Here is a 12,826-nt window from a genome sequence, read left to right on the forward strand (position 1 = left end):
TACTATATGTGGTTGGTTAAAAAGGTTTCTTTTTCATCTTAAAAGAAATTCTCAGAGACAAAACAAAAAACTAGAATGATCATATAATTGAATTATATGTAAAGTATTTATGGAACCTTTCTTTATGGGATCTCAGCAGCTCTGCAGGTGGGTGTGATGTGCTCCCAGTGGCTAAGTTTATTTTCTCCTCTGCAAAAAGGCAATTTAGAGTTTTTAGGAATTATTTATGGTACTGTGAGGATAAACACAATCTACTAGGATATTTTCTTATGTCTTTTTTCAAGGCTCGTTTCTGCACTTTAGGCTAGAATCAATGGCACCATGAAATGGCCATATTATGTTTAAGGGTAGAAAATGAAGTCTTATCATCAAGCATAATTTTTGCCATGTTTTAAAATCATAGCTTTTAATTGACATTTTAGGATTTGGACATTATTAATTATTTCTACACATAGGCACACACAAAATGAGGTTGATTAGATCTCAGTGTGGGAATTGATCAGTTGAAAACATGTATTTTGCTATTAGACATCCAGATTACAAAGAGGCAGTTCTAAGTGAAAGGTGAGTACTCAGCGGTTGCTAGGCTGACTAGCCCAGGAAAGCCCTGTAACCATCTCTCCATCTTATATCCAGTACCCTTCCCCCAAAAAAGAAAAACAAACACTATTTTATGGTATGCATCCTAAGATGCTGAGTTAAAGAATGTCCTTGTATTGGTCCTGAGGTTGACAGTAAGTTCTGGGGAGGATAGAAATTCACTTTGGGAATGAAGTGATAACTATGAGATACTCTAAAACTTTACCTATAGATGTGTTTTTAGCACAAAGAAAGTGTCTGATGTAAACGCAATACCTGTTTGGCAGGTTGGAGTTGGTACCTGTAGAAGTACAGCCTTTGTGCTTTAAAAGGTGTCTTAGTTAGGGTTTTACTGCCGTGAACAGTCACCATGACCAAGGCAACTCTTATAAGGATAACATTTAATTGGGGCTGGCTCATAGGTTCAGTCTATTACCAAGGTGGGAGCATGGCAGCATCCAGGCAGGCATGGTGTAGAAGGACTTGAGAGTTCTACATCTTATTCTGAAGGCAAACAGGAGAAGACTGGTCTCCAGGAAGCTAGGACTAGGGTATTAAAGCCCACACCCATAGTGACACATCTACTCCAACAAGGCTACACCTCCAAATAGTGCCATTCCCTGGGCCAAGCACATTCAAGCTACCACAAAAGAAAGACATTAAAGAAAAAGCTATTAAAATCACTTCTATGTATTTTTTGAAGCTTTTGAGGATTGAAACCCCTTCTTTATTGCCTTCTGTTTTTCTTGCCTACTATTAAGCATCTGTGTGTCAGTCCCTTTGCTCGGTACTAGGCACGGTGAAGTGGTATTTGCCTTTGAGGTAGACATAGTCTGGGAGTGAGAGTTATGAAGAAGCCACTGTGCCATGGTTCTGTAGGAACAGTTGAGACAGAAGGTAGTTGCTGAAGAGGCTGCACATAGAGGCCTTGTTGGAGTCCAGGCTTGTGCTGAGCGATGAGCTTGAGTAAGGTAGATGATATAGACCTGGAGCATAGCTCTTTCCATATGCAGAATATCACAAGGAGTGGAGAGCAGCTGTCCATGTTCTGCGGTGACTGATACATAGACCTGCTGGGTTATAGCCACGGGCTTGATACATAAGTTAAGTAGGGCACCGTCTAATCAGGGTCAGTTCTTCCTGTTTTGTATTTTTTGTTTTGTTTTGTTTAAAGAAAAATTGTACTTGCCAGTGGTGGTGGTACACACTTGTAATCCAACACCCTAGAAGCAGAGGTAGGCAGTTCTCTGTGAGTTTGAGCCTAGCCTGGTCTACAGAGAGATAGTTCCAGGACAGCCAGTGTTACAGAAAGAAACCGTGTCTCAAAAAACCAAAGCAAGCAAACAAATAAGTAAATTTTTAATTATTTTATATTAATGGATATTTTGCCTGCATAAATATCTACACACTATGTCTATGCATGGTGCCCATTGAGTCCAGAAGAGGTCATTTCCTCTGAAACTGGAGTTAGAGATTTTTGTAAGCTGCTATGTGGGGTGTCCATTTAACCACTGAGCCAATTGTCCAGTCCCAGGATGAGTATTTCCAGGGCTTGGCATGCAGAACAAAAGTCCATAAATCTCATTCCATTGATAGTACCCATCCACTGAGAGAACTTACATAGAGAGACAATGTGATGAGTTTGATGTTGGGGAACTGGCCCTGCCATGGTTAGAGTGGTATGTCCAGAAATATACATGAGTATGACATTGACAACTGACAGGCAGGAAAACCAAGGGGCAGTGTGATATATGAGACAATGCAAGTTGACCACAATCTAGGATGATAATTAATTGCCAATTTAAGAATAATTTAATTCTAGTTGTGAAATTTCCAAGAATAATGAACACATAGGGCCTTTAGGCAGTGTTTTCCTCTAGAACTACCTAAGTTCCACAATTTTTCTCCCTTATTCTATTTCACAAGTCACCAGAATGTAATAAATAACACAGCATCTTTGTCATTGCTGACGCATTGTTTTTAGAGGAAGAAGTCACTGGAGACCAATTCCCACCTGAATGTCCTGCAGCAGCCTGAAATTCATATTCCAGAGAAAGTTCTACTGAATCACATTGCCTGTGAGCTACACAAAACTTGAGTGTATGGTGACTAAAACACCTGTTGTTCAGTTGGCTACTCCCTTTTTCAGACCATTATTCTGGCTCTCCTTGGACAAACTTTGTGAGTATGTCTGCTTCCTTCCCAGAGGGTTGCTGGTTGGTTCGTGACATGACTACACTGGCTAGATAGCACACATGCCCTGAACTGACTTAAACATGGCTGTGTGCAGCTCCATTTCTTTGAGCAGTAGACTTTTTAATTGCATAATTTAACTAAAACCAGCTTCGCTTGTCTGTGGCCATTTATCTGAGCCGAGTGGTTCAGAGGCTAAGCACTAACTTCTTGTTAGTATCACTTACTTTCTTCAGCAGTACCTTGGTGGTACATTGGCATAAGCCATGCAGGAGGATCTGCAGTGACCAGTTGAGCTTCCTGGAGACATCCCATCATTTTGCATGACTGTGATGGGTGAACCCTGGAGAGGCACACCCCCAGGGATGTCATTCTAGTATTTCTTCTTGTTGCTCTTGTGTCTTCTCATGTTTCTTATTCCTGTATTCCTCACTTTTCTGACATGATGTGATTGGGCAAAGAAAGACCCTTTCTGCCTGTGGCCTTTTATGATTGATTCCTGGGAATTACCCCACCCTATTGGGCAAATTTCCTGAATATTAACATGAAGATGAACTTTCATGAAATAAAGGTGTCTAGATAATTTTATAATTCCTGGTAATGATTTTACAGAATTTCTGTTTGATTCAAATAACTTTAAGAAGTTTAGATAGTTGATAGAAAGTTTAAAGTTAGAATCAAAAATGGAATGTGCCTTCTCCCAAACAGGGAGTTCAATGAGCTTTCACGCACTACAAACTAGTAAATTGTACTAGGAAGAAAATTAGGCTTGGATCAAATTAATGATAGGAAAAAACATTCATTCAAGTCCAGGAGTGAAGCCACAGGTGTGCACCCTGATAAAGTGAGGCTGTGAACAAGGAGTGGATAATTGTTACACCAAAAACTATTGCTTTGAACTTATAATGAGCTAATGGGATAAAAGATAAATAAACCACTATTTTGAATTTATAATCAACAATCCTGCGTTACCTTTCTCTTGTGTAACATTTCATCTGTTTTTTTGAATGAAGTAATTGTCTTAGTGGGTATAGAAAGGCTAAGAGAAATAAAGTTGTTAGAGCTTTGCTCTGTCCACCAACTATGTGTATATCTATTCATGTAAGTGGTTAGAGCTTTGTTCTATCCACCAAATGTGTGTGTATATGTATATATGTAAGTTGCTTAGAGCTTTTCTCTACTCATCCAATATGTGTCTGTCTGTCTGTCTTTCTGTATATATGTATATGTGTGTGTACATGTGTGTGTGTGTAATATGGTTGAAACCTGCTTTGCTTCATCCAGTGCCTATGTGCTTTTCTTTTGTCATGTTTGTTTCTCTAACCCTGAGCCACCATGAACAGCCCAGCTAGCCCTTATCGGTGGCAGCTCTCACTGGCTACTATCAGTAGCAGCTTAAGCTGGTTGCCAACAGTACTGGTCTCTTTCTTTTTCTTCAGTAGCCTGGAGAGGTTTATACTTGGTTCCGTTAGTACCAAGTCCCCTCCTACCCCCTTCTATTTCTAATAGTCTGCAGCTATTAATGGGGGGGGGGGCGCAGATGGGGTCAATTGTCATCAGCACTGACCCCAATTATGGACTCCACACTTACTGCCTTCCTCAGTTTACTCTGTTGTGTTGTGTACAACAGTACATGGCACAACAGAGAGTAGCCCATGCCTTTTGGCAAGGTCTTCAGTGATTATCCATGCAATTGCTTGAGTTCTTCCACATTGTTCTTTTGTCTTCATCTTCCTTTCTGGAAGGATTTAGGAAAGATTTTACTTCATTGATGATGATGATGATGGCAATAGTGTTTGATCCAATTGCAGGTGCTGTAATAACCTCAAGGCTTTCTAGGCCATTGCTCACCTCTCTATGCATATGTAGTTTCCTTACATTCTGAGACTTTTTATATATTTCCTGGAAGACTTTGTATTAATTTGCATATAAAAGTCTTACATTTTCATCTCATTTTTGTCTTGCCACTTCTTGTATAAGGAAATAAATGAAAAAGTCATCAAATGTTGACTTCCAAGGCTCTATTCCCTCAGACAGCTTCATTATATTTGTAAAACTTGAGTGTGCTTTGAAGGAGTTAATCTAGCTTTGCTTGCAATCTGTGTATGTTTACATAGAATGAACAAACACTGCATTCCGTTTCATGAAAATTCAGTTATTCCTGTCTCCAAGAAACATGTTCTAGTTAGTATTTAATGCTCAAGTAAGTCACTGTGGTGGTTCTTGAACTGTCACAAGAATTGGAGATTTGAGCACATTGATTGCTTTTTATAATTCATGGAGAAATGGCTAATTGCAGTTCCATTGGTGATCCTAAGCTGTACCCAGGGTTATGGGAATATTTGTCTCAATAGCACTGGGATGGTATAAAATCCTTCCTAGGTTTCTCCTAAAAAACTGATTAGATTATTAAGGATTTGACTTACTATGTTCATATGTGATTCATTTTTTCCATTTGTTGTGTGGACAAGGCACAGTGGGATTCGAAAATAGAAGTCATTGATGGGCTTGGCTGTCTCTCTGGGTGATTAGACCTGACTTAATGGAAAAGGATTGGTTTAAATGCTTTTTTACTTTTAAAACATTTTCCAGGATTCTATATATCACTTTAACAACTGAACTCCTACTGATATCATTATTGCAATTAAGTAATTATTTTGTAGACATTCCTGTCATATGACACTTCCAGATCTTTTATAGTTATTTCATAGCTATTTAATATTTTTCTTCTACAAAGCTCTAATCTCTATGGAGGTAGGAACCATACTTAATTCATAATTATTAGTTGTAATATTAAAATACATTTAAGAAAATGGGGTTAGTTGTTGAGGTTCAGAGACTGAGATGGATGTGGTTGAGCATATACTGGATGAGGGAAATGTTGTTTGGCTGTGGATACAAGTTGGTTAGAGTCCTCGAGGAAAGAGATAGGCATAGTGCTGGGCAGGAGGTGAGAACACACTGGGAGATGCTCTGCATCTGGTGCCAGAGATGCCATGTTTTTCAGTTTGGAATGAGCCACTGCTGGAGGGTTTTTTTTTTTTTTTTTTTTAAACAGAAATTGTGGCAAAATAAAATGGTTTGCTAGGTCCTTCCTCCCCAGTTTATGCCTGTCTCCCTTTCTCTCCTGTTTCTTTTCTGTCTTTCTTCTCTGTTTTGCCATAGGTTTTCATATAGTTCAGGATAGCCGCAAATTTGCTATGGTCTCCAGGGTGACATGGTCTTGTGATCATCCGAATAGGCCTTCGTAGTTCATATGCACTGCCATGCACCACCACACTGGACTCTCCCCTCACTCCTGCTGTAGCTGCACAGTGCACAGAGAGCTTGTAAGTATGCAGCACACCTGCTCCTCAACACATCCCAGCAGCATCCTGGCAATTCTTAGTGTTTGCTCCTCAAACTGTGCTGGTTTGTTTATTGTTTTGCTTTTGCACTATTCACAAATATTTAAGAGAAGAGATCAGGCTTTTATATTTTCTTGTGACCAGGGCTTCACACATGCCTAACCTTTAGTAGATTCTCAGTAGACATTTATTGAGTGAGTGGATAGATGGATACATTTGGCACAGAGTTCTATTTGTGGACTGAACTGAAAGGCAGATTGAACAGAGCAGAGCTGGGAGATGGAGATTGCTCAGGAGCATCCACAATAGCTGAGGAAAGAAACGATGAGAGTTTGAATCACAACCATGGCAATGGGAACTCAAAAGCGGGGAGATGGATTCTGGAAAGCTGGGGAAGGAGAAGTGGTGGGACACAGGCAGTGAGCATATGCGATGGACTGAGGATGGTTGAGCAGTGGGAGACAGACCCCTGATACTCTTTGATTATGTCATTCTCTGGGTCCTCTCTTGGGGGACACAGGGAGCCACTCTCTATTTTCTCCCTACAGGAAATCAGCCTAATTGTGGATTAACTGCCTTGGTTTGTAAAACAACCACCAAAGGCTGTGCTGCTGAGTAATTTGTGGGACTCTAAGGCATCCTTTTCTTAAGTGTTATTTACAGATTTCTTTATGTACAAGTTCATACATTAAGGCTATGCGACAGTGGCATCTATTGGTACAGATATATCTGGGTGAAATGAAAAGCAAGAGATAAAGGGGATATACGTTTGCAACAAAGAGACAACATTTTTCTGTGTTGCTATAGAGACACATATTTGCCTCTCAGCCTCTCACGGTAAGGGGAAGGGGGAAACAACTTACTAATACTACCTATAGCTCCTACAAGACAGAAATTCTTTCAGGGAAGACAGCATTTTTGACATATAAAGCTGAGGAAAATTTTCCCTTCTCTGTAAGACAGAACATCTTATAATACAACTGTCGTGCCATTCAAAACGTTCTTCTCAACACTCCTCAAACTTCTTACTGGAATGATAGGATTTGATTTTCTCTGTGTGACACATGATGAAATTAATTGTGAACTATCTCCACAGCTCACATCTGCAATTCTTTGTTGCTTGTCTGTTACCTCAGTCAGTCAGTTCTTGATGAGTCTCCTGTGTAGCAGGTTGCCAGGTGCCTCAGGGAACCAAGGTGTATAAGCATTTACAGAGGAGCCTTAGAGTCCTCCTGGCCAGTCCAGCCGTAAGAATATGGAAGGTAAATGTTTACTTTGCAAATTGAGTAATAACACATACACATCTTATTACTTATATGTTATTAGTTTATATAACTTATTAGTTATACAGGAAGCTCCAGGTTCTTCTGGTCACATACATAGATATAGCTTGTGTCAGTCTTATTTGGAACTAATGCATTTACTATTTATTCCTTGGACTTAAGGACAGGATTTTTTGTTGTCTAAGCCATCAACTAAGCTTCACGTGCTGATTAACTTTGCTTCATTTCCAGCAGTTCACACCACTGTACAACTATAAAGGGTTGTTTTCCAGGGGATGATTTCATAATGGTGATGTGCTATTCATGATGTCTATATTCTCCCTTCTTGCAGGTCCTTGTCAGTGCTCCAGTCTGTGGTACTTTGACCTGCCTGCCACAGAGCCTGGGGAGACCATTATCACATTGGATGTGGTGTTTCCTGCACAACATTTCTGTTAGGCCTTCTTTCTGCTATGGTGGCACGTGGCAGTCAGAGGACTCTGTGTGTCACCACCATTCTGCCTCCCTCTCCTCTGTATGATCATCAACACTGAAATGGCAACTAGAGTCTCTGATTTTAGCCTTTTTCTTATACTGTAGTGCTCCAGTGCAAGGGTCTGTCAGATTTTCTCTTGACCCTTCCCCACAGTGTCCACAGTGCATGATGCAGACACAGGTGTTGCGATTCATTTATAAACAGTATCACCACTGCCAAGAGGTTCCCTTCCCTGTCATTCCTGTCGTCATTCAGGACTGCTTATTTGTTACTTGTTCCTTACCCTGCAGATGGTTACCAAGCAGCTTTTTGATTTTTAAATCTTGCAGAAGATTCCAAAAAGCTACTCCAAAGATGACACAAACCTCTATTTATCGCCTTTCAAAATATATACACTTCTAGTGCCAAGGGAGAATTTTTGAAGCTTGGATATGTGTTAGTCTCCAGGGAGCCAGCAGGGAAGACCAGACTGTGAGAGTGTTAGTCAGGGAATGTCTGATGTGTCTTACTGAACAATTTCAAAGCAGAGTAATGGAGGTAATTTCTGAAATTCTGAGCAGCAGCATTGTAAAACAGAGTGTGCAGCTTTCATTTCACTGACCCAAAATCAGGTGGGTTCACCCATCTTTCCTGTTTATTTTTACTACCTTAATGTTGCGCGTAGTGCCGCCTCTAAGCATTTTTAGAATGAAAACCTTTGGCGCTCTATAAGCTCCTCCTTTCTAACTTCACTGCTCTTAATTATAGGACATTGAAAATACAAGAGAAGGAATATGGGTTGAAGAAGGCGTGCTCTGTAGGATCAGAGGTGGTGGACCCAGTTGAACCCACGAACACTGTCCACAGCTGCAGGTCACTTAGAGGAAGCTCCTCACTGTGCCACAGTCCAGTTTCTCAGTTACAAGCAGAACAATTAGAGGTGATAATTAGGATTACTACATTCTCAAATAACAGTCACCTCCATGTAATACTCCAAAGGAGTGTTGTTTATGTACATAATGTGTGCTGTGTACTCTCCCAGGTTCTTGACATACATTAGAATGCAAACAATTGAACTTTCTTTTTCATCTGTCTTGTATTCTTAGAGCCTTTGGAGGGCTTTTAATAGTATTTAAATACTCACGAACGAAGGGGTGCAGCTAGAGAAGCCATTGAATGAAGATCTGGGCAGGCAACATTCAAAAGTGGCTGGAGGGTGTGCTCCCTCCCTGGGCATTTTTGTTAGTGCCTGAAGGGTCAGTGGGAGGACAGGGTGTCTCCTTCCCTCCTTTTCCTGGATGTGCTTCCAGCACAACAGCAAAGAGAGGGATCTTAGGGACAGTTTCTTTGCTTCTCTGCTTGGCTTAGTAAGAGTCTTTCTTTTGAACAGCTTTCGGCTGTAATATCCAGAATGCTCATGGAGATCCCTGCCTTCCAGATAAAGTTCAAGCATCTAATTTTTCTAGAGAGGCTCTGAGTCACCTTCCTGCCTCTCATCTACACATGTTCACAACAGTGGGTAGCTGAGTGACTCAGTTTCTTCCAGCATGCAAGGACATGCTCTCCATCTCCAAGTCATTGTGTGTCTGTTCTCACTCCAGAGACTACAGGGTCATCAATGCCTTCCAATGGCCCATGGTTAGGGGCATGGATATTGGGTGGCAGTGCCATCAGAACCACTGGATGCTTGACCCCTGGGATCATCCCCTAGTGCTGTGTACAGATGACTGAGTTTCATTGACAAATTGTGGATGCCTAACAAGTCCTCCTCCTAACTGGCTAAAATTGTTGAATGGACTGTTCCCATAATTCTCTGTGATAGTGACTATACTTCACCTTCTGATTTGACTGACGTTTTTTAAAACTCCATTTTTAAGAGCTCCTTGACAACAGATATTTATTTTCTTTAATATCCTTAAGTACCTAGTACCTGGATGAATATTTAACTTGGTTCTGAAATAAAGCGAGTTGGAATTCTTGGCGTGTTGAAGTGAGGGATGGGAGTAAGTATACGGTTTTCATTTTGTAGTGCTTTTAGGAGTTTGGGGCAACTGATAAAGAACATACAGATAAGGTGATGTGTCTATCAGCCAAGACTAAACTTTGGGAAGTATAGCTAAGAGAGCAGAAAAAAATTCAGTAGTTTAGGAACATTATAATTCTTAAAACCTTGCACATCCTCCTGTAGAACTGTTTTCAAGTGTTCATGTACATCCTGTATAAGCATTGTGCTTTGCTTGGTGGGAGCCTTCTCATGCTGATGGCTTCGTCTGACATCTGCAGAGGTTGTGACCAAGGATGGAGAAGAGTCTTAGGTTTGAGTAACTCTGGGTTGGCTTTTGCGTGGCTCCCCTACTTCTTCTGCCCTCTGATCAGCTCCAGGGCACAGCTTGTATGTCTGCTTCTGTGGCCAAAATCTCTTTGGCTCTTGTACTCTTGCTCCAGCCAGCCAGCCTTCTGTTCTTCAGATCGTTCTAGGTTTAGTGCTCTTTAATTATTTAGATTATGGTCTGCCATGTTTGGAAATACATCCTCAACTTGGTGAGAAGAAGGTTTAGCCAAGAAACTGATCAAACTGTAGTTAGAATACTGGAGACTTAATTGGGGCCAGAGATGCTGGGATCCTGGGTTGGCAGAGCTTGTCTCCTGCTCAGGGCTGAGTGATGCTTTGAGCCAAAAAAGAGGCATGCTCTCTGGCTTCTTGGCCAGCCAGATCCAGGGCCTCTCTAACTTCACATTAATTCATAAATGGAATGAACAAGAGGTGATCAGTTCTTCCTGCAGTTGCTAATGATGGTGAATACTTAAGAGCAGAAAACCAGAACTCTGATCCAGACCATCAGTCCTCAGTTACATAGCTCCTGGTACACATGGGTACTGCTGAGTCTCCACTTCCATCCATGCGCCTGCTAAGGGCAACCTTTTATTGCTTCTTTTATCTCGTCAGAACGTCTGAAGTTCTTATTCCTGAGAATGGCAGGGAGTAAAGGATTATTTATTTCCCTTGATATTTTTCATTTCATGAATCAACATGGGCAGATTTATAGTGTTCACAAAACATGCTGGTAGCTATTTGATTGTGGGGAGAATGAAATTTTGCTCAGGCAAGTGTAAATTTATCTGTTGTGGTGCAAAAGGCCAGTCCTGTGTAAATGGTATGATTCTGTCCTGAAGATAAATTTTAATGTGGGTAGATGTGGGAGTTTTTATTTTCCTTTGTTCTTAGAGATCCATTAGCTGTATTCTTTAAGATTGCTTAAAGACTAATGAATAAACATGTTGACTGTATGGTGTCTGTTTCTATAATGTGTCTCTGTATAGAATTTTTACATTGACTCATCACCTGTGTTGTTTAACAGAACTGTGACATTGAACCATGGGTCCAGAAATGGAGGGAATCAGGGTTCTCTGGAGTGTACTAGTGGCTCTAAGTCCATACTACTTCTATGATAAATTTGTCCCATGTATTTCTGGAAGTGTGGACTCTTGGATATCCATAAATACATTTGAATTCAGCTGAAAGTGTTGGCATTTTTCACAAGTATTTTAAATATGGGACATTTGTTAGTGATCACCTTAAAATTATTTTAGATGCTTTAGATTATTTAGGTATCTAAAATTATTTTCAATACCTGTGAAAACCAATGTATGATTTTTCTACTTGAAGCTTGTCTTCCTTACTACAAGAGCTTATTCCTTTTGCACCGGATCTTTCCCAAACACAGTTGCTTTTGAGCCCCTCTCTCTCCTCTGTCTCTTTCTTGCCTGGTGGTAGCCTGGCCACCATTATAATAGGGAAAGTACTGGTTGCATTCTGCCTGCATTGATGTGCCAACCATCAAGAAGAACAGCTATGTCAAGTACTGTGGTTGGCCATAGAGTGATCCAGAGGGTTCATGTCTCTGCTTTTTTATATTCGGTATTAAAAAACAAACTAGTTTACAGAGCCAAACACTTCTGTGAGGTTTAAGAGAATCCTCCCTCTGTAGTCCATTAATGCTTTCCTATCTCTTCTATTTCCTAGGCCAGTGGTCCTAATACTGAGACCCTTTAATACAGTTTCTCATGCTGTGATGACCCCAACCATAAAATATTTCATTGCTATTTAATAACTGAAATTTTGATACAGTTATAAATTGTAATGGAAATATCTGTGTTTTCTCATGGTCTTAGGTGACCCCTGTGAAAGGGTCATCTGACCCTCAGAGGGGTTGTGACCCACAGGTTGAGAACCACTGCTCTAGGTCATTCCAACTTCAGTTCTTGGAGTAAGTCTTCATCATCTGTCACTCTCATTGGCCCACACTACTGCTTCTTGGTTTCTTTTCACTTTACATACTCTCTTATGACTGTACAATATGAACCTACTTGTTTGTAGCCCTTTCTTCACACTAAAACACCTTAAAGCCTCTCTTTGTTCCACTGACTTTGCTGTAGTTGTAGGATAAATACTGATTACTATGCGTAGGTAAAACTAGGGTTGCCTCTTCTCTTCTATGCAGTGTTTTAGTTGGTCATATTTGTTTATTTTCTTGTCTGTGAGTTTTTCACTGGTTCAGAATCACAAACAGTCTCCATCCGTCCACTCGTCACTCATCCAGCTACACCATTCTGACTATTTGATGTCCTGGAGATATTTTTCCAAAGCACCCTGAGAACCTGCTCATGTCTAGGCTGGTTCATCTCCACATCTAGCTCTCAGATCTTGGTGTCTCGCTGCTGTTTTTTTGTGGGATATACTGTTTCCTGTTACTTTCTTTATAGCTTATTTTCTTCACAGTGCTTCAGCTGGAGAAAATAAAAGGGAGTATAAGTCAAGGTGTCCAGAATTGACTTGGAACTGCAGAGCTGCCAGCCAGCAGGGTCACTGCTTCTTATGTTTTCCTATGCTACAGAGAACCAGGAGGTCACCCTGTAAGTGCTTCTCCCTAGAACATTCTGCTCTAGCCACAGGGACTGCTGAGACCCCA

At 40.7% G+C, this 12,826-nt stretch overlaps 1 protein-coding gene across 1 annotated transcript in view; it reads left to right on the plus strand.

The window, feature by feature from the left end:
- LOC117701947 (phenylalanine--tRNA ligase, mitochondrial-like) overlaps positions 1–7,875 on the plus strand; it is a 70,910-nt gene extending 63,035 nt beyond the window's left edge. The window contains exon 4 of the mRNA XM_034493352.2: positions 7,734–7,875. Coding sequence (XP_034349243.2) covers positions 7,734–7,840 — 107 coding nt within the window. The 3' untranslated portion in view covers positions 7,841–7,875. The remainder of the gene's footprint in view (positions 1–7,733) is intronic.
- The last annotated feature ends 4,951 nt before the right edge of the window (positions 7,876–12,826 follow it).

The sequence above is a fragment of the Arvicanthis niloticus genome, unplaced genomic scaffold (assembly GCF_011762505.2).
Source record: "Arvicanthis niloticus isolate mArvNil1 unplaced genomic scaffold, mArvNil1.pat.X pat_scaffold_348_arrow_ctg1, whole genome shotgun sequence".
NCBI lineage: Eukaryota > Metazoa > Chordata > Mammalia > Rodentia > Muridae > Arvicanthis > Arvicanthis niloticus.